Source organism: Falco cherrug, chromosome 9 (assembly GCF_023634085.1).
Source record: "Falco cherrug isolate bFalChe1 chromosome 9, bFalChe1.pri, whole genome shotgun sequence".
NCBI lineage: Eukaryota > Metazoa > Chordata > Aves > Falconiformes > Falconidae > Falco > Falco cherrug.
In genome coordinates, this window is record NC_073705.1 from 38,256,448 (window position 1) to 38,283,670 (window position 27,223).

General features: G+C 48.2%; 1 protein-coding gene across 2 annotated transcripts in view; it reads left to right on the forward strand.

Moving 5' to 3' along the window:
• CDH23 (cadherin related 23) overlaps positions 1-27,223 on the forward strand; it is a 213,404-nt gene that overhangs the window by 52,881 nt on the left and 133,300 nt on the right. For both annotated transcript variants that reach the window (XR_008733842.1, XM_055720362.1), the window contains exons 5-6: positions 1,528-1,575; positions 1,813-1,905. Coding sequence is in view for 1 of the 2 variants with exons in the window: in XM_055720362.1 (XP_055576337.1) it covers positions 1,528-1,575; positions 1,813-1,905 (141 nt within the window). In the remaining variant the exon portion in view is untranslated. The remainder of the gene's footprint in view (positions 1-1,527; positions 1,576-1,812; positions 1,906-27,223) is intronic.

Below are 27,223 nucleotides of genomic sequence, written 5' to 3' on the forward strand. Positions count from 1 at the left end.
CTTTGTCCCTCAAGGTGGCACCGATGACTAGGGGGGAGATGGATGGAAGACTGCTGCAGTAGGGTGGGATGTTGCAGGGAGCAGAAGCTCTCCCCTGCGTAGGTCTTTCAGCTCTTCATTCTGCCTGCAAGCATTGCCCCAAGGCAGGAGCTGGGAGAGGCTTTCTCAGGCTGAATTTCCCATCTGTTTGGACCGGGGGCCTGAGGTGGGGGCAGATGTGGGGACAGGAGGGGTGGACACTATGGTGAGCTGTTTCCCCAAGTCCTTATCCAAGATGAACTGCTACCCTGGTGCGAGCAGAGCTCCTGGCCTGGGCACTGGTGGCTGCTGCCTGTCCCTGAGCCGGTCTTATTAGGAATAAATCAACCAAATTGGCGGCGTGGTGAGCCTTTTCAGGCCTGCTGTCCAGCCTGTTCTGCACGATGCTTTGGAAACATGAGGTTGCTGTGCTCTGGCAGCTTGGGCTGGGACACAGGGGGCAGGAAGGGATGCTGGAGGAGGAAGGGGTTGCTGGGACTGGGGGAAGTGAAACACCAGCTGGTTCCCAGGTACCAGATAGGTATGGTGGTCCAAGTCCTGCTGTTCATTCCTGTGCGACTCCTTGGTAAAACTTGAGCGAAATGATAGCTGCTGGAAAAGAAAGGTCTGCCTCCACTGGCAATATCCCCCTGCCCTAACACCGAAATAATCCCCTCTTCCCCACTTGTCCCTCACCCCAGCACCAGTGACTCTAGCATATTGCCATTTAAGACCGAGCTGTTAATTTAGTTAAAGCAATAAGGGGCAGAGAGGACTGCACAGGCATTTTTTTTAATAGGCTTATGGGATTTCAGCCAGTTCTTACTACAGACCCTGGGCTTATCCCAGTGTTCCCAGCTATGTGATATCCCAAGAACTGCTGCATAGCAGGTAAGTTAGGAAAGCAGCAGCAAGATTTAATGTCCTCAGTGAAACTGTGGTATTGTCATCTCAAACAAAAGCTAATTACACAGTTTTTTCTTTGGACTTTCTTGTCTTTTTGCATCGTCCCTGTATCTTGCAGTCAGAGATGGTGCCACGCTACAGTACACCGTGGGTGGAAAACTGCCTTTCTCTGCCTTGCACTTACTCCCTCTTGCTGCTACAAGCAGGCAGCCTGCAGCACCAGTGACTGGGCAGGCGTGCAAAGAGAGCTGGGGCTTGCTGGCACGCTACAGAAGGTTAAACGGTGGGCTCCTTTCATCTACTTTAGCCTAGTTGTCTGTTTAAAGTGCTCAGTCGGATAGTTGGTTCTTTAGTCCCTGCATCCCCCTGACCCAGGGCAGATGGCTTTCTGCCTGTGAAATGTGGCTGGAGCCTCGCTGGCATTGACATTTCTCAGCATTTTATACTTAACATAGGTAATTGCACTCAAGCACTCCTTCTCTTCTTGAAGGTCCTGAAAGCATTTTGCGTGTAATAATATTGGCTAAAAGTCCCAAGCCTGCCATCTGCAGATAAACACTACAGTATCTTTAATTATATGTTTTCCTTCTCCTTCCTTTTCAGACTAAGTCAGAATTCACGGTTGAATTTTCTGTCAGTGACAGCCAAGGGGTAAGTGTGACTTCTCATTTCATGGTCTATGGCACAGGTGGAGGGGAGACAGGAGGATGAGCGTGGGTTGCCGGGGGACCTTCTGCATCACCCTGGGGGTGTCTGGGGAGTGGGGCCAGCCCTGGCCATCGCTTGCCGAAAGCCCGACTCAGAAAACATAGCCACAAGCTTCTTTTAGGTTTTAAATCCATGCATAAAGCTGATGTCTGCTCTCTGTCATTATCCTTGTGACCACAGGTGATCAAAGGGACGGTCAACATCCAAGTTGGAGATGTGAATGACAACGCCCCGCAGTTCCACAACCAGCCCTACAGTGTCCGCATCCCGGAGGTAGGGATTGTCACAGCCTCTCCATGCAGCCTGGCTCCTGGCTTTTCCCTCGGTGGCCACACTTGCTGCCTGGCTGCCACCACTGGGCTGTCTGCTTGGCTGTGTGTGGGCCACCGAGGTACAGAACTATTCTCCTGCCCTGCACCCTCCCTGGGGCTGGGGGAAGGTTAAGCCTCTGGAAGTTATTGTTGCCTGAAACTGGGCAGAAGTGAAGTGACCATGTTCTGGGTGTTGGGGGAAGGCAGGTGGAAGAGGAGACTTGGAGCTCAGAGTCTTTGCAGCCTTGGTGAGGTCTTTCCCGTGACAAATGTGAAATTTGAAGATAGCTGTAAATGGGTACCTGTTCTTTTTCTTCTCCTTTGAGACGGGGGTGATGTGCAGCTCTTGTCACAGAGGCCACCTGAGGCAGGAATAAATGTTTCTACAAATGCCAGATTTCTGGCAAAGTCCTGCCCAAAGACTTCTGCCTTTGCTGGTGGTTCCCTTTGACAGCTCCGTAGCAGGACTTGTCCCATGATGTCCTAGGTATAAAATAGGTATGAAGGGACCACAGGAGATCATCTGGCCCAAGCTCCTGCTAAAGCAGAGAGTATTTTCTTGTTAGATGAGGTTGTTCAGGGCTTTATCCAGCCAAGTGTTGAATATCTCCTAACACAGAGCTTCCACAACCTTCTGCTGCTCTATCTCTGTGTTGGCCGTTGCAAAGGAGGTAACACCTAGTCATACCATCAGGGAGAACTTCTGCACCTGGAGCTCAGCTTGGCAAAAATACGCCAGGAACTTACAGTTCTGATGTGAATTTAGACTTTAAAGATGTGGAGTGGAAGGTGGTTTCTGGTGCTAGGAGGACAAGGTTTGGGGCGTTAGATTTTAAACAGGGGATTAGTACGGCATTTCATATCCTCCAGTGGAGGAAACCTCTCCCTCTTGCATCCTGGTGCCAGGGCAGAGCCCATTTTTCCCAGTGCATGCTTTGGGGTGTGGATGAGGTCAAGTGTGCATCTGTGTGTGTGTGTGAAATCAAGCAGTCGTTGGTAATTGAGAGGTATATATGATTGTGTTACAACAGTTTATTTAATATGCTGGCTGCTGATGCCCTGCTGTGCTGGGCTTTGATCTTTCCCTGTCCCTCAGCTGTGAGGATGAGGTTTCTTCATTAAGTTGCTTGTGATGTACGAGCCAGGAGTTTTAGTCTCATCTTTGCGCCAAGTCATCTGAAACCTCCTTTTGAGAATGACACTGGGTCAGAGTCATTTCTTCTCCTCTTTACAGCACAAATGGTGCAGAAATGGCTTGACAAAGGCTGCACAAGCTGCTCCTTGCTCTCGCCTTTCTGCTTGGTCCTCTGGAAACTGATGGTGGCCACCTTGCCTTGCTGCTTCTGGTGATGGGTTGTCTGCAGAAGTCTGCAAAGCAGAAGGAATGTCAGTTGGACTGAAGGAGAATAGTCTCCTTTCCTGTGCCCTCAGACTTACCTCTGGTTTTGCTATTTACAGCACCTGGTACAGAGGGCTCCCTTCTCCACATGGAGGGAGAGGGGAAGTGGGTTTCTGTGCCTCGGGAACTGGTGTTGTATTAACCCTGGTGTTTATATACCTGGGGCATCTGTGCTGTATTTCCTCTTGCTCATCGCTTCTGCCCCGAGAGCCGATACTGCAAATCTTAAGCCTTCCACATTTCCAATCTTAACCTGTGTTAGTCCTGCGGAGCGGGGAGGACAAAGGTCCAGTGCTGCTTTGGAAAATTAAGGCTGGGCGAGGAAAGAGAACTGCAGACAGGTCATTTGGACAAAAAAGTAAAATAAAAGGAGATTGAGCCCCAGAGTCTCCCTCTTGCTTGTCATGCTGCTTTGCCATGAGTAACGATTCTGCCGGGAGGGATTTCCAGGACCACCTAGTTGTTTGGGGTGTAGCAGGCACAGTGCTTCCACCAGAGTGCCTGCTCTGCCACTTGGCCTTCAGAGCTGTGCTTTTCTGGAGGTTGTCCTAATCTAATTATAGAGCATAGCCTGCCAGTTTCCAGTTTCTAGCCGTGATCCTTAACCAAGGGCACCAATCAGAAGTAATGAGCCACAACTGTGTTGCTCAGCCAGCATCCTGGAGACACTTCTGTTCTTCTGCCAGGGAGAGAGCCTTGTCTTGTCAGGCACTGTGAGAGCAGGGGGTGGGGTCCAACCACCTAAAGAGGACCCTCCAAGGGCTAAGGCCCACAGGAGATGTGAGCAGTGAACTTACTCTGTGTGTACTGGCACAGATAGATCTTGAGGAAAAGATGCCCACTTGCTTTGAGACCTTTGCTTGTCTATGGTTTTTCCCTGTTGCTTGTCCACAAGTATTCAGAGTTTGAGGTGATGTGTCATGGAGAGGAGCCTTCAGAAGCTGAGGCCCCCAGAGTCTGGGCACACCTGGAATGCAGCTGAGTCAGGGGAACCAGTCATGGTAGGGGATGATGCTGTCATCCCCAGTGCTCCAGACAGCTCAGGCCAGGGTGTGCAGCAAGGGTGTGGGTAGCAAAATCTGTCTTAAAGACCTGCCAGCCCAAGATGAAGGGCCTATAGCTAATGAATAAATGGGCTGGAGCTTGGGGATGGAGAAGAGGCTAGTAGAAGTGCTGGTGGGGCTTTGCATAGACTGGCTCTGTGCAGAATTGGCAGCTAATGAGGGTTTTTCTCTTTTTAATTTTGAGATAAATGGATGTATCGATTTGCAGTTGTCCTAGCTAATGGAGCAGCAACAGAAAGGCTATTTAAACCTCGCTGCTATTGTGTGGCACTGGGAAAGTCAAAAGAAGAGTGTGCATAAATAAATGGAACATGAAGTAAACTGACCTTTAAAAACAATACTGCCTCTAAATACCCGTCCTGGCATTTTATGCAGTCCACTTGATTTGAGAATGGGAATTTATTTGGGCATGGGCTGCAGACTGTGATTCCTCTCTAGCATGGGGAGGGGGGAGAGGATGCCCAGGTTAACTGTGGGTTCTTCCTTGTCACAGCAGCTCTGAATACCCAGACCAGGGATTGCTCATGTGTTAGGCTGATGCCGCTGGTCCTCTGCGCTTGTCATGTCTTAATTGCATCCCTGGTACCTGCCTGGAATAGCTGACCGAGGGCCTGTGTGTCAGGAGAGGGATATTGCTCCAGCGTAATCGTCCATCCCGTCTGGGCAAGGGCGCCCCGTGATTTGCTTGTCAAAAGGCAACGAGGCGGTGCGGACACTTTCAAGTCTGTAAAGAAAAGGGGAATCCTGCTAGAATTGGCAACTTAATTCACCAAGCTGGCCTCGACAGAGCTCATTAAGTTCTCGTGTATTCATTTCAGGCTAATGGCTGTCATGCTGACTGCTGTTTGATTTGCTATAATAGACTTTTATGGCTTTCCAGTTTGCTAGGACGTGTGTGTCTGTGCCCTGTGGTGCTGCTGTAGTACATTAGTTAGCTGCTCATGTGCTTGCTACTCTGACCTTCAGGGTTTGTTCTCCTCTTAGATGCATCTCTTGCACTTCACCTCTTTCATGCATTCTTTTTCACTCTCCTCGTCTCGCGCAGCCCCAGGGTACCGTGTTTCTGTGAGTCTCGGGGTTTGGCTTTTAAATCGGGAGAGATGTATTGCTAAGCCCATGGCAGGCTGTTGTGGCGATGCCTCAGTTTCTGACAAGTCCGATCTGCTTTATCTAATCTGTTTTTCCGTTTCACTGGATCTGTAGGAAACTAGTCTTGTTGGATTGTCATGGTCCAACGCTTTTACGTGAAGCAAGTGAAGTGCAGCCAAAGCCCCATGTTGGTTTTGTGGTACCTGGTGTGGTGTTGGGATCAGGGTGGGCTGTTCCCTTTGGTGCAGGCTTTCTTGTCCCACCTTCCAAGTATGAGACCTTCTGGGGCATGCAACCCTCCATTTTGCCTTTGAAGCGAACAACCTTTAAGCTTATGCTTAAAAGGCATAACTCTGCAAGCCTCTTCTGCATCTGCTACTTCCAGGTGCCATGCCGTCTACAGATCTTGGGTCCTGCAGAGCTTCTGCAAATGCGGAGGCCATCATGTGGTGTGGTAACCAAGTCTAGTATCTTCTTGTGAGGAGCTGTTTTCCCTCACAATTCCCCCAAGTCTTGAGCTTGTTGATCAAGTCCAAACAATCTCTGGCGTTCTCTTGGCCCTGAAGCATCAGCAGTTTTCATGTGCTGGCAAAATGGTCACTTAATTGTTGCTTTCTTTGCTGAATGTTTCCTTGGGAGGTTTCCAGTGGGACTTTCTTTCCTTCAGTGCTTTCCCCACCTTGTTCCTCCTGTTATACTTAATGCATTGAGTGGTTTATAAAGCAATGCATATTATTGGGTTACATATTCCAGCAAAAAGCTGTCCTCAGCCAGGCTCTGGGCCAGAGGCTGCTGTTTAGCACCCCAGCCGCTCATGAGATGACAGTTACACCACAAAAAAGTATCTGTAACTTGGCAGGAGATAGCAACTGTAACAGGGTGCTCTTTTCAAAAGGCACCCACTGCATCTACAACCACAACCATCCACCTTGGGACTGTGCTTATCTCATCTTGAGTTCAAGCAAGCATGAGGAAGGGCTGTGGGAAAGGAGTTTAAAAATAGAAAGGAGAGTTTCTGGGCAGCATCAGCTAAGGTAGCTACAGTCCAGCTTGCAGGTGTCACATCTCCTGAACTCAGCCCTGATTTACCGATTTATTTTAATTGGGAGGCAGGCAGGCACTTACCATCAATAGCAATCCCTTCTGCTCAGGGAGTAGCCTTTGGGATTGAGCCTTCACAAGCTGCTGGTCACCATTTCCATCTTTAATGTGGTGGTGTAGTTGAAATAGTGGCTTTTATGACGTGTGTGGTTTTGGTGTTTTTTTTTCCAACTGTGTAGAAGTGTTTGATGAGGAAGGGGAGGAAAAGGAGGGGACTGTTGCTGCCCTGTCCCATTACACAGCCTGGAACCCAGACCATGCTGGATGGTGAGCAGGGGCAGGGAGGATCAGAGAAAGCCCCAAAAGCCCTAGCTGTAATTAAAATTATTATTTTGCTTTAATGGCAATAATGTTGGTAATTACATCAGTTTCCCTGCCATCCTGCCCAGGAGTCTTCAGGGGCTCGTATAATTCTATTGCGATGGCTCTGAGGCCTGATGCTGCGCATATGAAGCAGCTGCAGCGAGTGTGAGCTCTCGCTTCAGCCACATTAGCCATTCCCTTGCACGTTCACAGGCACCTTTTGCTTGTTGTTTGTTTTGGTTTGTTCATGTGTCCCCCCCGTCGCCCCCCTCTTTAAATAAAAAGCCTTTACATTGAAGCTGATGATAACAGAGCTGATAAAGATGTTCCCACTACGTTGCAAAATGGCCTATAATCATTGTTGGCTGCTTTTCTTCCTAGTTTTGTTGGGTTTTTTTCCCTGCTCTTCCCCTCTCCCTCCAGCCTTCTCCCCACTCACTGTTTTCCTTCTCTCCCTGCCCATACGCTTTTGTGTGGATTTTAGAACTGAGCAAATGATTTACAAAGAATAACTGATCCACCAAGTACAGCCTTACTCTCCTTCCACCACTTCTGCGCATGCAAAATTTTCAACTAATACAGTTCAATACAAACTCCTCTGCAGCACTTTGGATGCAATTTAATTTACTTATGGCATTTTGTTTTTAAAAGAAACTTCCTGGAAAGGCAACAAACAAATTTGCTAATTATTCAAGCTTTGTTTATTAAACACTGTTGGGGAGAAGCCAGCCAGTTGTCTTTTGTGGGTAGGCAAGCATCTCCACCTCCCTTCCACCCTGGCATCCCATGGGCATGGCCAGTGCTGGGGACTGAGGGTGATCTCTCACCCCTGTCGCAGATGTGGGAGGTGAGGCTTCAACTGGCGGTTGCTGCAAGAAGAGAGCCTGCACTGCACAGGTACGCAGCGATGATCTGCAGCAGGTGAAACATTTTCCAAACTGCCTGAGCATCCTCATTTCTAATTGTTTGTTTTTGCTGGGTTTCAAAACCAGCCTCCCTCAGCCCTGAAGGAATAGCTGGCTGACAAAATGATGGGTTAGATGTCCACATTGTCTCTCCAGCTTCACAGAGCTGGTCACCATGCACTTGTTTTGATCTTTCTCCTTTACATACTTTGTTTTTATTACTAACTTTGTTCAGCAAACTCCTGCAAGCAGAGACGCATTGTGAAGGCTGTGCCCTTCCCTTCAACAGTCTTAAGATCAGGCGTACTGTCCATCTATTAAAAAGCCATCTCTTAGCTGGATGAGATAATCCTTTTGAGAGGGTTTCATCTCCTCTGTAATCACTAGGTAGAATATAATATCCCTCAAAGAAATTATGCCTTCTCTCCTTCTCTCTCAAACCCAGCCTGCATGATCCACCAAGATGGGGTTATTTCTATATTGCCTAGGAAGATTGAATGTTAAAACATATCTTTACGTGGAGAAAATTGCCAGGTCAGGATTTTGCCAGCAGTGCCATGGGATGCCTGTTTTCATCAGTAATCGAGAGGCTGTGCGAGTGGCTGTTTCCTGGCTTGCGCTGGCATGGAAGAGCAGAAAGAAGGCGAGCTGAGAAAGTAGCAAGCGGGTAGGGACTGAGGGATGTGAATAATGCACAAGTCATCAGGCTGAGTTTACTGGGGGGGGGGGGGGGGGGGGGGGGGGATGCCATGTGTGTAGGCACGCTGGGTACGTTTGGCTCTGGGGCAAGTTTGTAAATATTCATAAAGGTCCCACTTTCCACATGCAAGCAAAACATAAATGGGCTGTTTTAAGTGTAGGGAAATACAGGCACCGTCTTGAGTGTTCATTCTAGCTTTTGGATGCTGGCAGCTCCTTTGAGCAAGAGCTTGGAAGCACACCAGGCAGCAGCTGCCATCTCCCTGCTCTTTTCCGCCAGCACTGAAGAAAGGCATTTTAGCGAAACGGACTGCAGTGCATTGAGTAAAAAAGGGTGTTTGGGCTAAAGGGTTTGCACAGCTGACACCAGAGATATCCCTGGGATTTCTGTGGAAACTTTACTTTTCAAGAGGTGAGATGCTTATGAGAGACATATGCTGCATTTCTATGATGAGACATGGAGGATTTGAGTGACATGGCTTGGGTATGGGTTGTTGTATGGGGCTGGGAGGCTCATAAGAAGTCTCTCCTTTCCTTGCATGGAGGAAGCCAAAGTAGGTGCTTGGACCTAGAAGCATCCTTCCCTCTGAAGGTCATCTTGACAAAGTGCAAGCTTTTGTCACGATTGTTGCTGCATATACTGTGATGCCAGACGGAGAACGTCATTGGGTCTTGAGTGACGTCCTGATGTCCTGGGGAGAAAGTCAGTCTCTGCCTCTGGCAGTCCTGTCCCTTGTCTGGCTTCACCAGTAAACAGGAGACCCTGGTCCTTTAAAACGTGTCCAAGGAGTGAAATGAGAGACGCAACAGAAACTACTGGGGCGGAAAACTCCAAATGGCGTGGAAGTAATGTGTAAAGTGTCCTGGAGATAACAGTCATTTCCACCAGGCAAAACTTGGGCTGTTTCTGGAAGGATACTGCAGCAAGGAGGGGGGGCAACCTGAAAATCAGAAATAGTCATGCTGTTCTGACCAGTGCAATGCTGGGGTAGACGAGGGGGACAGGGGACAGCAGGAAGGGGAGAAAACAGCAGATTTAGATCTGAAAGGAACGCTGGTGTGGGGCAGCCAGCAATTCAGTGCTGTTGTGCTGGGGAAATAAGACTCCTGGAGCCAAAGAAATAATCTTGGGGTTAAACCACAACAGGGCAGAGGAGGAGAAAGCGTACAGGAGCATTCTCCAAGCCAGAACCACGCAGATGAAGAGGGGAAAGGTAATTTAGACAAATCAGTAATCATTCCTCTTAGAAGAAATGGGGACAAGGCAGAACACCCTTGCTCACTAAGCTCCTGAGCAGCCCCAGGACACAGGCACGCTGGTGATGCTCCACGGCAGTTTGTATGGGTGCTGAGGCCCCAGATCTGCCTGTCCCTTGCAGATTTTTTTTTTTTTTCCCCCAAGGCTCTGAATTTATTTTGAGTGTCCATCCCAGACCCATCCCCGAGGTCAGGATGATGTCCAAGCTCAGGATGGCCGATGCCAAGTGACGATGGCTGCCAGGGCTCCCCTTGGCCCCGCTGGGAGCGAGCGACTGGGTTGCTGAGGTGGAGCATGCTTCCTCTGGAGCAGAAGCAGCGGCTGCGGTCCTGCAGCATCTCTTGCTGCAGGAGCCATTTAGGCTTGGGCTGAAAGCCTGCTCTTTTCCAGGGGACTCGAAGCACCCGCACGGGGTGTTTGAGCCCAGCCCTTTTGGTATAATTACACTTACACATCTGGGCAGCAGATGGCTTCAAGGTCTCTTCCTTGTCCCCGGCAGGAGGAAGGGCGCTCTGCTGCCAGAAACGGGCAGAGGAGCGAGGAGCTAATGAATGTGACCTGATAGCAATTACTTTTATTTTATCTCTTTCCTCCGATTAAGATATTCTCCCAGAAACACTGGACATAACTTCTTATCTCATGCCAACTAACAAAAGCCGCATTCCTTCCCTCTGTGTCCCTGTGTGGTTTACCTCCCTTTCTGTACATCATCTTTTAAGTCAGCAGCAGGAGCGTGTCTGGCCGTATAAACGTTTATTAACACGTTCAGGCTGCGAAGGCAGCGTGCATGTAGCAACTGCTCAGTGCAAGGCAGCAAAAGAACCTTCACTGAAAGTGGTTTTGGGTTTTGGGGTTTTTTTTTAGCCTACATAATCATAATCATGTACTTTGTTTTGGGCTCCTTTTTCAATTGTGGTGCCTGTATTAAGGTATAATTAAGGTCATGCAGAAATGTACTGTGCTGGGGGATGGTGCCCCAGCTGCTGCCGTTTTAGGGTACGGGCTCTTTTCAACATGAAGTAATTGAGCTCAGCAGGAGACTTGTGAGGTGGGCACATGTTAGCATCCTCGCTCCATGAAGCTAGGGAAGGTGAAGCTAGAGCTGGAAGAAGAGGCTTGCCAAAGCATTTTTTCAGTAAAAAATGCTGGGTTTAATTAAGATAGAAATATTTAGGAAAAATCTTGCCATTTTGACAGCAAAGCTGGGCAGAAATAGCATTTCAAAAGAACAATAAAAATCACTCTTGCAATAGATTCATCCAATTTCTTTTTCAGAATTGCATTTTGTGTTTTATTAGTTTGTAATATGTCAGTGACAGTCATGTATAATAAGGTTTCTATGGCTGGTCATACTTTGTGATAAAATAATAGACTAAATCAGTCTATAAATTTTTAAAATATTTATATGTGAAGTGAACTGCTGCTATCATTTTCAAACTATTTTCATTACAAATTGAAGAAATTTGATCAAGGAAGGTGGTTCAATCAGTATTAGGCAACCATTACTTAATTTCAACTCTTAATTGCTGTTGAGACTTAAAATGTGGTTGATTTATATTGTCAGTGTGAATAATGAAGAAGCAGGAAAACTGAATATAAGGTTCAAGGTAATTTTGTTTCAAGAAAAAAAAATCCTGGAAGTCTTTAATTTTCGTGATTTGCTTTAGGGGGGATAAGAAGAGCATTTCTTATTTTTTAATTTTTTTTCTAAATGAGGATGCAAACCAAATTTGGATGGAGGTCGGTTCAGACAGCTGATGTCCTGTGGGAAGGCTTGGGCTGGGAGGCAGTGTGATGCTGAGCTGCTGGGCATCTACAGAGATAATCTCCACCGCTGCAATATTGCCATCAGGCCCGCTCCCTTCTGAGCAGCTGAACTGAGCAAATGTGCGGTAGATGAACTTTGCAAACATGCTCTTGCGGTTTTCTTGCCTACCTGTTGCCCCTTTCCTGACTCCTGCTGCGTTTCTGCCACTCTGCCTTGCTCTCCAAAGGTCAGGCTCTGCTCTTTTTTTTCGTGTGAGCAGCTCACCAGGCAGTTTTGTGCACACACACACACTTGCACGTGCATGCAAAGGGTCTCGGCAGGTAGCCATGCAAGCCAGCTCCGCGTCCTGATGCAGCACAGCTCATCACAGTTTGCTTAGTTATTTGGAGGTGCATGGGTGGAAGGAGAGAGCTGGTGGCTGTCACCCTGTGTAGGCTAGCTGTTTGTCCCGCTCTTTCCAGGGACAGAGCTTATTCAGTGTGTTGGGGGTGGGGGCTTCGCTGGGGTGCCAGTATGGTGTGTTTGGCCACAGCCTGCCCGTCTCCTCCAAGCTCAGGTGGGGGGTTATACAGACGGCCTCCCTGTTTTTCAAACCTGCCTTGGTTTTCATCATGTTGATATGTCACTTCCAGCTGGGCTTGGCCTGCAACTGTAAATCAAACTTGAAAGGGTAATGGGAAGGGAGAAGAGGAGATACTGAGTCAGCCACCTCCTGCCCAGCCTGTGTGCGATGAGGCTGGGTTGCTCATATGTGTTTGGAGGTGCCTCCTGCTTAGGTGACCTGGGGTCTGGCTGCTTGTGCCAGGGTGGCCACCAGCATTACCTTCATACTGGTATTTAAGGAAGGGAAAAAACAGGAGTTTGTAACTGGTAGGCAGGTGTGCTCACCTCAGGCATGTTTATTTAGCACTTCAGTTCATCACCAAGAATGGAAGATGTAAGTATCTTCCTCTAACTAGTAAATCTTTATTTAGAGGTAAGTTGAGAGCACAGCCCTCTGAGCTTAAAGAGGGGACCTAACTCTGCTTTATACCATAACCAGACCTTGATGAACAACTTGAATGGGGAATGATTTCTGCTCCATGTGTGATTGGGAGGACCCCAAACCTACATGGGTCAGGAGCCACTGAGCCAGCACTTGGAAAATAGCTCTATTGGACGTTCTAGAAATGCACAGCCAGATGTTCTTGCCTTTCAGGTGGGCTGAGAGGGTTAAAGCATAAAGCTGTTCCGCTGCAGTGGTTAGTTGATGGCCCGTGAAGCATCGCAGGGGTTTTCAGCTGGTTGGTGAAACAGCAGGACAGGTGGATATTTTGTTTTCCTATATGTAACTTGTGTGATTTGGGAAGCAAATTTTGCAAAGAGGTTGTTTCTTCTGGTAGGAGCCCCAGAGGACTGCGGCACTGCTGTTCACCCCTGTCTTTACAGTCAGCAGGGAAATGGGTGTTGGGGCTTAAGGCAGGTGGCAGGCAAGTGGGGATGTCTCTGCCCTGTGGGACACAGCTGCAGCATTGCCTCACAGCACGTCTGTGCTGTGTGCAAACTCCTGTTCAGGTCTGAGGGCTGCCCTGAGTTTCAGGGGATGGGCTGGGAGAAAGCTGAAAGCCTGCATCCTCCTAACATGGGTGGGCCAGCCTGGTATCCCACCGCATATCACAGGGGGCCTTCTCTGCAAGGCTTTCTCTTGACAACTTCATATCCAAGGGCCTTGAACACAAGAGCTACCTATCTGCAAGGCAAATGTGGGTTTTTTCAGCAAGGTTGTACCTCCAGAGCATGTGCTTCATCACCAGTCCCTCATCGTCATCTTAACTGGTGTCTTGCTGTGTGCTCGCACATCGTGTTTGGTCTGCTTAGATGATGCTGGGAGGATGGCAGACCTACTTTTTGCTTTTAGTTGTATGAAGCAGTGAATCCTTCATTGCGTTATTTTCTTGTGGTGAGGACGGCTGAAAAGAAGAGTGTAGGCAGCTGTGTTGTGCTGACCTGCTTCTGTGGAGGCGTATGGGGGTGTTCGGTGGCCCAAGCAGCAGCGATGGTGATTTCTGGTTGCACCTAATACGCGTCTCTGAGGTGTCTGGTCTGTGTGCCTGGTGGTTGGGCTATGGGGGCTCAAGAGGCAAGTGGAGGCTGGAAGAAGAGCAAGGAGGAGCCCAATCCCTGGCAGGAGGGTGCCTGGCAAGGAAAAGACAAGGCAACCTGGAGGAGACCTTCAGGAAAGGTGGGTGGCAGAGACAGGAGAGCCAAGCCTCATGCCTACTGCAAGGGCTGTGAGCCGCATCCCTTCTGCACGTTCGCGCTTGAGGCTGGGCTGCAGCAGGCATGGCGTTTTTTTTGTGGGGGTGTTGGTTAAAAAGCCTCACCAGAGCGTTATGGAATCGGAATGTGAAGGGTAATTGAGCTGAAAGCCATTCTGTTCCCGCAGCCTGCACCGCGGGACCCACTGAAGCGCCCTCAAATGCCTGCCTGGGAATCCCGCTGAAAGAGCGGGAGGTGGGGGGAGCGTCCCCTCAGCTGTCCTCCTGTCCCCCGTGCTGGTGGGCGAGGGCAGGAGGTGGTCACTAGAGGGGTGATGTGGAGAAGCCAGACTAATGACAGATGAAGGTTTCGTGTGAAAAAAGCACAGAAAGGTAAATAGGCTCCTGAGCTGCAATCTCCGTCCATGCAGGCATCGGTATGCTCCCTGAATGAGTCCTTGCAGCTTGGACGGCATCTCCCTGCATCCATCTGTGATCACGTCCTCCCACTGCACCCCTTCTCCGTGGAGGACGTAGGAGCAGAGTCCCACCAAACAGCCCCGCGCCCCCTCCCCATGACACCCATTGCACAAATACCACCCACATAGGGAGAAATGCCCCACTGGCATGGCCAAGTAGGTGGTATTTTCAAATAATTAGAAGGACTGGATGGATTTAAAAAAGAAGAGAGGGATGTGGTTAATCAAGAGAACTGTAATTACTAAACACTGCTGTGAGATGTTAGTCACTGCTCCAGTCCTCTGCCCCTCTAGTGGAGGGAGCATGTGGAAGGGGATGGGGGCTTGGAGAGCTGCCGACGCAGCCTCAAGGAGGGGATTAGCAGAGACCCCTGTGTTTTGGACTTCCAGAACAGTGACGGCGTGAAGTGCACGGCCCGATTGTGTACCTTGTCGTGTGTTATTGATTGCTGAACAGGCGCAGTTAAGTGCCTCTCATTAATATTTGTTTTGGTCTTTTCCCTGAATTCTGATGAGTGGAGAAGATGCTTCTTATCTCTTTCCTGCAGGTTTTCTTTCTAGAGGATTCCTCTTGCTAGTGACAAACCTGGGCTTTGTAGCTGCTTGTCCCACTTTTGGGAGGAGGGATGAATTAGTAGCTGACAGGAAATCTTGGGAACTCTGCAGAAGGAAAGCGAGGAACAAAAATTAACACAAAATTAAGAGGTAAAAGCGTTCTGCTCATGTCGTGCAGATGAAATATGGATTTCCAGACTTGGCTAGGTTTGTAAGTCTCTTAAAAAGGGACTCTTTGGGCACATGGGTGATGCTGACTAAACTTATAAATGCATGAGCAGGGACAAGTGGTGTGAGCTGTGGAGCAGGTAGCCAGGGACTGCTTCTCAGTCAGTGCTTTTGTAGCTGGTTTTGGTTTCTGATTGAGAGAAGAGACTGTGGCCAGTGGATGTATTGTCCGTGTCTTCTGGACTGACACTGTGAAATTGGTCTTTTGCTGTCTCTATTGTCTAGAAGAGGGCCTTCTCTTTGTCTCCATTCATCTTTCTGCTCTAGAGATGTGGCCTGGCTTGTGCATTCTTATGACTGTTGGCCACCTCCCACTCACTGTTTTTGACAAGAGCCTGCATTTCAGCATCACATTGTGGTGGTGCTGCCATTCTGACATCATGCCTGTTTGTACCAGCTGTTGCTTTTGAGGCAGTCTGCCGTGGCCAAATGTGCTGAAGCTGCCTGCAAAGGTTTCTCATCTCAGCTGTTTGGTTTGCTTCCCTGAACAACTACCACCTTGCAGAACAAGGCATGGAGGAAGTTGTCCTTAGCTGCTGTGTCACATGCTGTTTGATGTCCTACGTCTGGAGCAGGTCCTTGCTCCCCTCCTCTATCCCTAACCCTGGCTGCAGTGGATGACTCTTCTCTTTGCTTTCCTTACCCCTTCTCCCAGGTGGGGGGACGGGACGGACGGATGACTCTAGATGGCCATGCAGGTCTGAACTGTTGGGTTACGGTCGGTCTCTCTCATCAACTAAGTCATGAAAGGGGTTTCTGAAACTTGGCTTTAGCTTAAATAGAGCAAAGCACTATTTCTTTGTCTTGTATAATAGTGCCTTGCTTGTTGGGCTTGACTGAACCACAACTGGTCCACCCAAAGCTATTGAAATTATTTTGAGCAGCTCTTTCTATCTATTCAGGTTGTGCTCCCAGGCACTTAGGTGTAGCTTCTAAAATGAAAGATTTCTGGTGTGCCCAAAAGGAGTGAAGAGAGCTATTTTAATGTGGTTGCTCCTCTGGCTTTTCACTGGAGAGTTGGGTTCAGGTCTGCTATGAAGTGATATTGGAGTTCATGGAGCATGAGAAACTGCATTTGTTTGTGGGTTACAAATGAAGACCTGTCAAAAACCTTTTTAAGCAGTGACAGAAGTTTTCTTTTTCATGATACATTTAACTTAAAAGGCTTTGCTTCCCAAGGAGGCTTGTCTCTTCTTTCTTCCTTTCTACAAGCTGGGAAAAATATGGATGGCAAAAGCTGTTGTTCTCCTTTTCCCCTGTCGAGCCATCCATTTGGTGGGGTGTTTGGATCCTCTGGGGTGCTCTTGCTTCTGGAAAACAGTGTGGCCAGCTATGAAGGGGAGTGAGGAGCACCGGGAGAGAGGGGGAATAGGAAATGGACCCCCTCCTTGTGCTTTGAAGCAAGTGCTTTACCAGCTGCTTGTGGGAAGAGGGTGCAGGTTATTTCCATCGATTTGGTGTCAAGAGGTGTTTTTCAAAGGGTAAATGTGTTTATAGGATTTCTGTCGTTTTGTTGTAAGAAGTAGGATGTTGTTCCTGGACACAGGAGTTTGCTAGAAGTGTCGCATCAGCTCTTCATCAATGTGTTTCATGTTGCAACCCCATTCCTAGGTGTGCTGTGCAGGTGGCATGTAAAACTAGGTATTGCTCATTGCCATCCGCTGTGACTGAACCTTTTATTCAGTACAGGCTCTGGACAGCCATTGGGAAGCTGGTTTCAGGCACCATACCTCAACTTCTGTGCTCCTGGCCATGTCTGTGGCTTCCATTTGAGCGGCTGAAACATCTGCTGGACTGTAGGTTTAGAAATATGTACACAATAAGGGCTGTCAGAGTTGATTGTTTCCTGCCTACTACAGTCACAGCTCAAGAGTGGTCTTAAAGCATTTGTGAGGAAGGTAAGAAATTGTCACAACCAGTGTTTTTGTGCAAGCTCAGCAATTTGAATGCTCCCTCCATCTGCAGATTACATACTATGGGAGGATAGGGGATGCCAGGATGTGTGCTGGTGGGTTTCAGCCTTGATGCAGAGAACCCTCTGGCTTAGGTCCTTTTGCACCAGGATGGTGAGGAGGATTCCCAACCTTATCTTCCTCCCATTTATAGCACTTTCTTTACCACACCTGAGGAAAACAGGTGTAGTTTGTAGCCTTCCTTAGGCCAATTGGTTGTAGCAGTATCTACAAATAATGAGCAGAGATGCTTTATGGAAGGAGATGTTCAGCTACCCAGAATAGTTCCTCACCTCGAAGGAGAGAGAAACCAATAACATTACTCTGTGTTCCAGCTAAGCAGGTGCCATTGCTAATTAGCAAGGGATTGTTGTTAAGAGAGGTTTCTTGCCACAAGCTGTCAGCCCTTTGTGCCATGCTGCAGTGGTGCTGCCACTCCTTGGAGCCATGGTGGGTGTCAGAAACCCAGAGAGCTGCCAGATTTTGTTGGTTGGCATGCTGGTAGGGGGTGAGGAGGAGGGAGAAGAAAAGAGAGGAGGAAGGAGAGGAGCTGCGTACCATTCACAGGAAAAAAAAATAAAAAATCTGCCTGCAAGTTCCGAAGGACCTCACCTGCAAAGAAGCAGCAGCATGCTGTTGAATGTTCGGGGGTTTTTTAGCAATCCAGTGGGAATCTTTGGAGGGGAAATAGTGGTGACACACGGTCACCTGCAGCTCCCAGAAGGCCTGAGAAGGCGGCCTTAATTAATTTGGTTTTTTTGTGGGTGTTGCACATCTCTAGTCCATTGCAGATCCAGCTGTTTCTGCATTTGTTTGTGTGGCATGTTTGCCAAGTGAGAAGAGGGGTCAGTAGCGGGGAAGCTGAATCCTGCCCAGCTGTCCTGGCAAGAGAGTGGTCCTAGTGAGAGAAGCCTCCAGCATCTTCTGGTCCATGTAGGACAACAGGCTGGTGTTGGGTGAAATGGTAGCCACAGGCGTGGCGCTTCTGTGGCTGTACATTTTACACCTGCATAAGGTCTGTTTGTACTGCTTGTTCCAGCAGAGCACCAAGATATAAAATAACATAAGAGAAGATGACAGTTCCCTCCAAACCCTTGGGACTGACCCACAGTCCTACAGAAAAGTGACTGCAGCCAGATAAGATGGAATCAAACCGGATGAAGTAGCAACAGTTTGCACCCCCGTAGCACGTCTGACACTCAGTTAAACAGAACCCGCTTTAACACAAACTTAAACCCACGCTGGCAGGAAAAGCTCGGCCAGCTCTGTCTGAGCCTCCTTCCTTCACAGTCACTGTGCAAATCTCTTCGAAGCCCAGCAGGGCTGCTGCCCAGGGCACTTAGGATGGCTTGGAGAGAAGGTGGTGGTCCTGCATATCCTTTTGGGTGCTCCAGAGTGAACCAGAGTCTCTTCTAAGGAAGCTGCACTACTGTAAAACAAAAGAATTTATGTTCCTGTAGCTCCTTAAAGAAAGGATTGGAGAGAAGGATTGATAGCTGCTCTGGGTTTGGCTGCCTCAGTTTCCTCAGACATCATCTTTCTTCCCCTCTTGTAGCATTGTGCAAGGGGTGGGCATCCCTTGGTTGTGCGGTTGGTGGAGCGGCTCCTGCTGCCCGCCAGCTGTGTGACACCAGTGTAGATGGGGTGAGGCACGTCCAGGGCTGGTCGAGGGTGCCTGAGGCAGCATTTCTACTTGTCTCCAGCTCATGGAGATGGAGGAAAATGTGGCAAGATATATTTTGCCCTGGGCAGTGGACTAGGTAGGACAAAATCCTGCCTTCCACCCTCCAGTGGCGATGAGTACAACTCCTCACGGTCAACACTGTGGAGCTGCCCCTGCTTGAAAATCTGCCACTTGTCCCCCCTCCCCAAGTCCCTTTGCTCCTGATTTCTGAATTATTGGCAGAATAATCTTGCTTGCTTCCACCTTGGCATATTGCTGCCCTGTGCCTCTTCTCATCCCAGGTAACTGTGTTTCCACCAGATGCATGGTCTGCTTGAGACAGTCTGTCTTTGGGGTCCTGGGGTCCACAGGCATGTCTGATTGTTTCCAAGCCTGTTCCTTGTAGGTCGTATCACGTTCCCTGCCGTAATGTGAATGGAGGAGGCCAAACACTTCCCCTCCTCTTTCGTGCTGTCTTTTTCCAGTAGGGATTTCTCTCACAAAGCTCACTTGTTGCGGCCCATGTATTTTGGGTTGGCATGCCAAAAGTGCTTTCATTTAACAGATCTTTCATCAGGGTCGATCTTTCTATTGCTTTTTCCCTTTGGGTGTGCTTGGAGGAATTTATTCTTTTTAACAGGTTTATTGGTTTTAAAAGGCTGGGGGGGCTCTTTCATTTGATGCCTGGCGAATGTATTAAGTTTCTGATCTCCTCCTGGGACTGGGAGGGGAGGGATGGATGGAAAAGAGGAGGAAACTGCAACCTGTTCTGCCCATCTAGCAACAGTTTTCTCATCCTGTGTGTGTTTCACACTGGCTTCTCTTCCACTGCCGCCACCAACCGAGTCCTGCCGCTGGTCCTGCAGGAACCCTAGTGCAGCTAAGGTGCCAGACGTCTCCTTGTCTATTTTAAGTGGTGCATCTCTAATTCTTGCAGGTAAGCTGTACCGGCACAGTTAGCCGTTTGCATGTCATCTTGGTGCCGTTACTATTTCTGGTGGAGCTGTTACTGGTGTTATCATCCCTAGCAGTATCTGTAGAAATAAGCACTTTTTCAGCTCTTGTTGTGAAGGTGTGAAGACAGTGATTTCATGAACAGAAAATGTATGAGCTGATTGAAGTCCCTGTATGAGGACTAGGGGAATGGAGGCACAGAGATGGCATGATTCCCCCCACCCCCCTGTTGTTTTGCCTTTATTTCTCCATTATGTTCTGCAAGTCTCAAGTTTCTTATAAACAAAACTAGAAGTGGGGTTTTGGTTTGGTGATTCGGTTAAATTGCTAGGATGGATTAAATTGAGAAATACCCCCATACATCTCCCTTGCAGCTGAGGGCAAATTTAACCACCGATTCCAGAGCTTCTGAAAACTGCTTTGTCTGAAAATGAATTTTGGCCTCTCAAAGTTCAAACATTTATCCTGAGCCAGAAATATACACAGATTTGCTCTCTAATTTAATAAAGCCATCCAAATAATATGATTTCTCCCATAACCATCGTTTATGTTTCACAGCGAAATGATAATGAGACACTCATTAGAAGTAATAAACAAAACAAAACCCACACAGCAAATCCTTCACCAAGCCTGACTGATGGGAAAAGCAGCAGCAGCTAAGTCTTAGGCCACATAATGTTTACTGGGTGCAGCTGTTTTGAAGGAGATGTTCTTGAAACATTATTTTGCTTGTTGCATTTTAATGGGATTTTGCTGATGGAGCAGGTGGGCACAAACAGTGCACAGGAGCAGGTCTGCAGTTGGGTTAAACACTGCACCAGTGCCAAGCTGGCACTGCTTCTTCCACCTCTTGGGAGTTGGCTAGAACTGATGATTAAAGGGCATCGTTCATTCGCTGAAATCCTTCTCCTTATCACAACTTTGACAAGGTAGCTATTGTTTTAATTCCCTGGTTAAGGCTTGAACCAAGGCCAGGCTGGATGGGGCTTTGAGCAGCCTGGTCTAGTGGGAGGTGTCCCTGCCCATGGCAGGAGCTGGAGCTAGATGATCTTTAAGGTCCCTTCCAACCCAAGGTGTTCTGTGGTTCTGTGATACACCTAACGTGTAGACAACAAGAACTGCAACTGATATCTTGATATCAAAAGTCTTCTCCTTTTTACTTATAACTGTATGTGCACTCTGGGCCGCCACCTGAATATTTGTTTGTGGGCCATCCTCATCCAGGTGAATTTTCCTTTGACTTCAGCATTTTGCTTTAGTAGGTTTGCTTATCTTTAATAGCTCTTTACCGTTAATAGCATTTATTGTTGCTATTTCTCAGTTCTGTTACCCTTTTGCTACCTGACTGTGGCACTTAGGGACACGGTTTAGTGTTGGACTTGGCAGTGCTAGGTTTATGGTTGGACTCAGTGTTCTTAAAGGTCTTTTGCAACCTAAATGATTCTGTGACTTTTACATAGCTCTCCTTGCTGTGAAGTTGTTCCAGCTGGGACCACACAAGGTGGCTGGTCCATCTTGTCTTCATTTTAGGGTGCTGGGGAGGGCAAAGCAGAGGTGGCCAGTGGGACGGTGTGCTGTTGTTGGGGTGTCGGGGGTCTTTTCCTGCTGCCTGTGCCGGGGGCTCATGCCATGCTGGGCCATGAAGTCCTGCCTCCAGCACAGTGTTCCCAGAGCCAACATCACTGCAGTTATTTGGCTGATACTATTGTGCCATTCCAGCTCTGGCATTTGTTCTTTTTGGCCCAAAATAGCCCACATCTGTTGCTGCTGAGCATTCATTCACTGCTTCGCATCCAGGCTTTGGGGAAGGGATAGGATGTGGGGAACGGCTGATATCTGGTGTTTTGTTGGGACTGTTGGTCTTCCTTACAGGTCTCATTCATTGGCTTTCTGATTCGAGGGCACCCCTTGGTGATTTTTGTGCTTTCAAAATCACAATGAAGGTATATGGACCCAACACAAGCTTATTGTCTTTGTCCTCTTAATTATAAATTAATAAATACAACAATGTGAGCTGCTGCTCTTGTGCATAGTCAGGTCTGCAAACTGTACATGCTGAGGGCACAGGCAGATCTACAAAACGTGCTTTCTCCAACCACGGCCACTGCACCAACTCTTTCTGTTTAGCTCCTTTGCTTAGGAGAGCACAACGTCTGTTCACAGTCAGAGGATGCAGAGTACCACGAGCTGCGAAGGTCTGCTTCGGTATGAAATGACTCCTCTTTAAAGCTTGTTTTAGTTGTTCCCACTTGAACTTTGGGTATTTGTAGTGTCAGTTGCTGTTTTGTTTGAGTCTGACCCTCCCCAGACACTGGGTAGTTCCTATGTATGCGTAAAGGTTAAATCCCATGCCTTTTGTGAAACTCAAAAATGGAAAGGTTGAATCACCCTTTTCTTCTTTGTTCTGTTTTTTGGGGGGTCATGTTGATTTTCGCTGTGAAGAATGGGCATTTGTCTAGAAAGCTGGTGGGGAAGGGACACTGGAAGCAGGGAAGGGTTGCTGCAAGCAGCAAGGTTTAGCAGTGCAAAAGGTTCAGCTTGGCCAACGTAGGGTGCCAGGAGAGACGATAGACGGGTTTTCTTCTGCTGTCCCCTTTTCCTGGCTCTTGCTGTCATCTGTCCCTTATCCCTGGGCTTCAGCATCCTCCTAGCTCCCAGAGTAGCTCCAAGGACTGTCTGTGGTACTGGTGGTGCTGAGCCAGGTGTGCCAAAGCTCCTCTGAGCCGGAGGCTGCACGTGTGGCTCCCTCTCTACTCCTGTCCAAGAGGGTTAATGAGTCCTTAGCTTTTGATCCTTCTTCCCTAACCTGAGCTAAGTGCTAAGAAATAGCTGCTCCAATTAAAAAAAAACCAAACCAAAACAAAAACAAACAACAAAAAAAACCCCACCCAACAAACCCACAACCAGCCAACAAACGAAAAATCCAACCCAAACAAAAAGGCAGCTCACCTTTTGTTTCTTCTGTATACTTTTAATAGAAAATAAATGGTAATAGAAGAAACTCTGCTGGAAGGTTTCAGAGAGCATGTCTTGTGCATTGCTCTTTTCCTACTGTATCGGTCCTGTCCAGACTGATGAACTAAATGATGCAATGCCAGAGATAAAACAGCTCTTTTTACCTTACTTTGAAGAAGAAATAGTACATCCAAGCTGTCCCTGGACAAACTCTTACCTGCCAATGTTTCAAAAATTGCTTTATTAGGGTCATCCTCACTCCCTTCTTGCTTGTGCTGTGATGTCCTTCCTCCTCCCTCCTAAATGAAAACCTTATTTTGGTTTTCACCTTTTGAAAAATGGTTTTAAAAAAACCAAAATATAAAACCAAGCAAAGAAGACCAGATGTGCACACACTGGAGCTGCATGGTGGTCAGAGAGGAGATAGCTGTTCTGGCTTTTACCTGTTTTTCTACCCAGATATGCTGTGAGCAGCTGGCTGTCCCTTGAGAAAACAAGGCTCCTGGGTCTCCTGACTGCTTTCATTCAGGGGAAACTTTTGTACTTTGAGTGTACTTAGCACTACGTCGAACATGGGTTTCCCCCAAGCCACTGAGAGCAGCTTCCAGCCTGTTTTCAGCAGCCTGCTTTTGACAGGGAGCTGCTGGGTGTGTGAAACCTGTGCTTGATGAAAAGCTGAAATGCCCGGAGGCATGCTTCTTAAAAATGAGCTCCCTTCATGTTCAGAGGCAAGATCTTTGGCTGGAGGTGCACAAACTTGTGTTTTCCAAGCGGCTGATCCTAAGGATGCTTTTGCAGGTGTACACCTGCCCTATCAGGGAAAAGCCAAGTGATAATGTCCTGTGTTGTCATCTTAGCTGCTAGGATGCTCGCCTGTCCCTGGAGAACAGGATGGCTCTTGTGGGTAATGAGCTCTGCTGGGGCTGAAAACAGAATTAATCATCACTTGGGAGTGCTGGAGGAGATGCTGGTGGCTTCACGTGGCTTTATGGACAGGTGTAAAACAGATACTCATTTTCTGGAGATGTCGAAGGTTCTCTAATATGGACCTTGTGTGTGGCTGCAGCACGGAGGAGTTAAGCAAAGCATGGAGATTGCTATTTAAAAGATGCTGATGGAACATGACTGTCTTTTGTAGGAAATAAGGGGAATTGACAAATCTGATTTGTTAATGATTGCAGGGTTGTGTTGGGTATGCTGGCAAAAACAAAAGAAGAATTGTAAACCCATATTTTCTCCTGCTGCCTCTTTCTGATAGAAATGCCAGTGCACAGGCCAAAATACAAGAGCCTGGTTTACTTAAAATCCCTGTTGGGATATTACCTGGCAACTTCTCTCCCAGAGCAGCGTGCAGCCCAGAAAGAGAAGAGCTCCCTTTTACAGCCTTTGCTGGGAAGATGCAGGGGGTGATGGGGCAACTGTGTTTTTCTGCCTGGCTTCTCAGCTCCTGGCAGAGATGGGGCAGCATCCCCAAGTGAAATGCCCACCCTCAGCAAGGGTCCGGTATCCCTCTGAAGGCAATTCTCATTCAGTGAACGGTTGTTTGGAAATAGTCAGTCATCAGGCACTTACGGATCTTTCAAGCCCCTTTCTCTCCCTAATAATCCCACCTCTTGGGAGGTATTGATTCTCTGCTGTTGGCTACCTCTTGGTATTCTGTGGTCCATTTTTGTCTGTGCAAATCGCTGCGCTGTCATTTTCACGCAGCAATTACCTACTCTTGATTTTTCTTTCATCCTGAGTCCTTTGCCAGAGATCTAAACTCTGTATTGACAAACCACCCTGGAAGAAACACAGAGGTCAGGGTTTGGGAAGGAGTTTTAAACAACAAAAACTTTGGGGAGAGTTTCCCCTGGGGTGTGATCATCTCAAAGGTGTTCAGTCTGTCTTTTTATATTTTTTTTTTTTTACTTGTCAAACACGAGAGGGATGCTGTGGCTCCCTACCCTGCAAATGTGACTTTTATGCCTTGCTTTTTGCTCATGCTGAAAACGTAAGAAATTCTTCGCCTTGCTGTGGTGCGAAGGATCAGCCTGGAGAGCTGGGGGAAGCAGTTTTCCAAGTCATCCTCTGCTGGGGAATGAGCACCCATCCGCGTGAGCTGTGGCCTGCTATATAGGCCAAGTTAGACCAGGCACAGGTGTCCAAGCAGAGCTGTGCTGTGGGTGGGCAAAAGCCCAAGATGCATCATAAACCAGCCCAAAAGCAGCAGCCGTGCCAACTTGAGGGGTTTGGGGCAAAACCTTCCCCATGCTGTTGCTCTAGAGGATTTGGGTCTGCGCATGGTTGCAGCAAGAGAAAGCAAGGCAGAAAGCTTGGGAGATCTCTCCTCTGACAGAAGCACTTGGTATCAGTCGCCATGGGTTTTAACTAACTCGCTATCTCTTGTGCTGTTCAGCTGGTGCCTCGTGTGTGGAGGGTACCCTGGCTTGTCACCTGAGACAGTGGCTTGGCTTTGGGTGACCTGAGAGCGCACCTGGGTGAGGTGCTGCCGGCAGCTGCATGTGGGGACAGGGTTTGTGGAGCGTCAGGGGTGTCAGGCTGTGGCTCCGCGGGGTGCGCTGGCAAGCGTGGATGGGGCTGTGCAGGAGCGTGCTGGAGACCAGGTGCTCACAGACCAGCAGTATTGCAGGCTAAAAGGACAGGCACCTTCCAGTCTTAGTGATTGATTTACATTTCCAGTCTGAATTACAAGGAAAAGGGTGGAAAATGCCTTTAAAAAAATTAGAGCAGAGATTCATGCTGACATTTCTAGGTCCCAAGAGTCAGCAGGAAGAGCAAATGCCTGCAAACACATGTTTCGGAGGCCTTTTGTACTACAGCAGGTTTTTCTAAAGATGTGGGCACAGCTGTAGACAAAAAACAAAAAATAAAATAAATAAACAACAAATACAGACTAAGAAAGGTGCAGCATCAGGCCCTTGAGCAGGAATTTTGTGGTCTCGGGTAGTTTTGATGGTGATGAAGGTACCGACGCAGCAGCTGTGAGCTTCCTCTTGCTTTCCTGGAGGTCAGGCTTTGTTTCGGGGTTATGGTTCAGCCATCTGGGGAGGGGGGGAGGTTTGAGAATTTGTTTTAGTCCCAGATGGTTATTTTTTTTCTTTCCAAGTAGATGAAAGTTGGAGGAAATAGTGATTTACAACAATGGGGTTTCCTTCAGCCCATCTGCTGCAGCACAGGAGCTGCGGCTCCCCCAAAAGTGGCAAGTGCTATACTTAACCTGGCACAGAGTTGCACCTCCAAACTTGAAAGGCGTTTTGTTATTAAAATGGCATGCCTGGCTGGTGAGTGCTCTCACTTGAACAGAATCCCCATCCTAGCAGAGAATAAATTAAGAAGCCAACTGGCCACAGCTGCCTGAGGAGCGCCGGGACCAGAGATAGGGCCAGAAGTCAGATAACAAACAGTGTCCAAAATTGCAGTGCCTGGTGCAAGGCGTGAAATTAAAACCTTTTCTGCCTCTTCCTGCATGCTGTAACAAAACAGCTCCTGCCACAGTCTGCCGGCACCAGGAGTGAAGGGGAGAATAATTAAATAAATGGAGATTTTTGCGTCTGAGGGAAAGGATGGTGCTTCTCTGCCACAGCCCTTGGTGCTTTGCTCCTGCAGCTGGGCTAAAGCTGGAAGGGTCTGTGGGCTGCCCTGCTAAGCTGCCTTTTGACTGCCTCTGCTACCTGGAGGTGGGAGGAATCGGTAGTCTTTTTTTTTTTTTTTTTTTTTTTTTTCTTCTTTTTCCTGTAGTTGCTTCTTCCTCTGAGTTTGGTCCCTCTGCCTTCCCTTCTGGGCTGCTTGGCAGCAGCCCTGGGATGTGCTTGTGTCATACTGGCTCTTCTCTCCCCAGACCTTGCAGGCTTTCCAGACCTCAGGAAGGACGTTTCTCTGAAGTTACCACCCAGGAGTGATGAAGAGGGCAGCACTTTTTAATCAAAGTTACATTAGGTGAAGCTCATATTATTCACTCTGCTTTATTGCAGCTATTTTTACACAGGGGTTAGAAGTTAATACTACCCAGCGAGCCTGGTTTTGCTGAATTCTGGCAAGCGCCAAAATCCATCAGCACATCCAGACAGGGTAGGAAACAGCCCAAGCAAAAAATAAACTTGCTAGCTGAACTAAAAAAGCAGTCAAAAAACCAAACCTTTAAAAAGAAAGAAAAAAAAATACAAAAAAAGAAACCAAAACCACACAACCAAAAAACCAAAACACCAGACCCTCCATAATAGAGGGGTCTGGTCTGAAGGGGCAAAAACCAGCCAGGACCATGAGCTGTGATCAGCAGAAGGACAAGCTTTTACAATCAGCACAGGAAGGGGAGCAGGAGCTGTAGCAGGAGGGCTCCGGGGGCTGTGGTGCTGCAGGGTTAGTTCTTGCCTGCCTTGGCAGATGAGCCTGGCCCTCTCCCAGTCCTCGTCCGCAGCCACAGCTGATACGATAAGGCTTAAGCTTAGTCTGATTCTGCAGGAGGGATGTCGCTGCTCGGGAAACGGCTGTTAACTGCAGCCAGTGTCTCAAAGTGAACTGTTTCAGCAAAGACGGCTTTGCAGGGTCATGCGGGTTGTGGTTTTGGTGGGGGTTTTTTCCCCCTCTCAGGTAATGCCAAAGGTTTAAGCTGCGCTAATTCCTTGGACCGGCCAAGGATGCTGGCAGAGCTGGGATCCTCCTCTGTTGCTT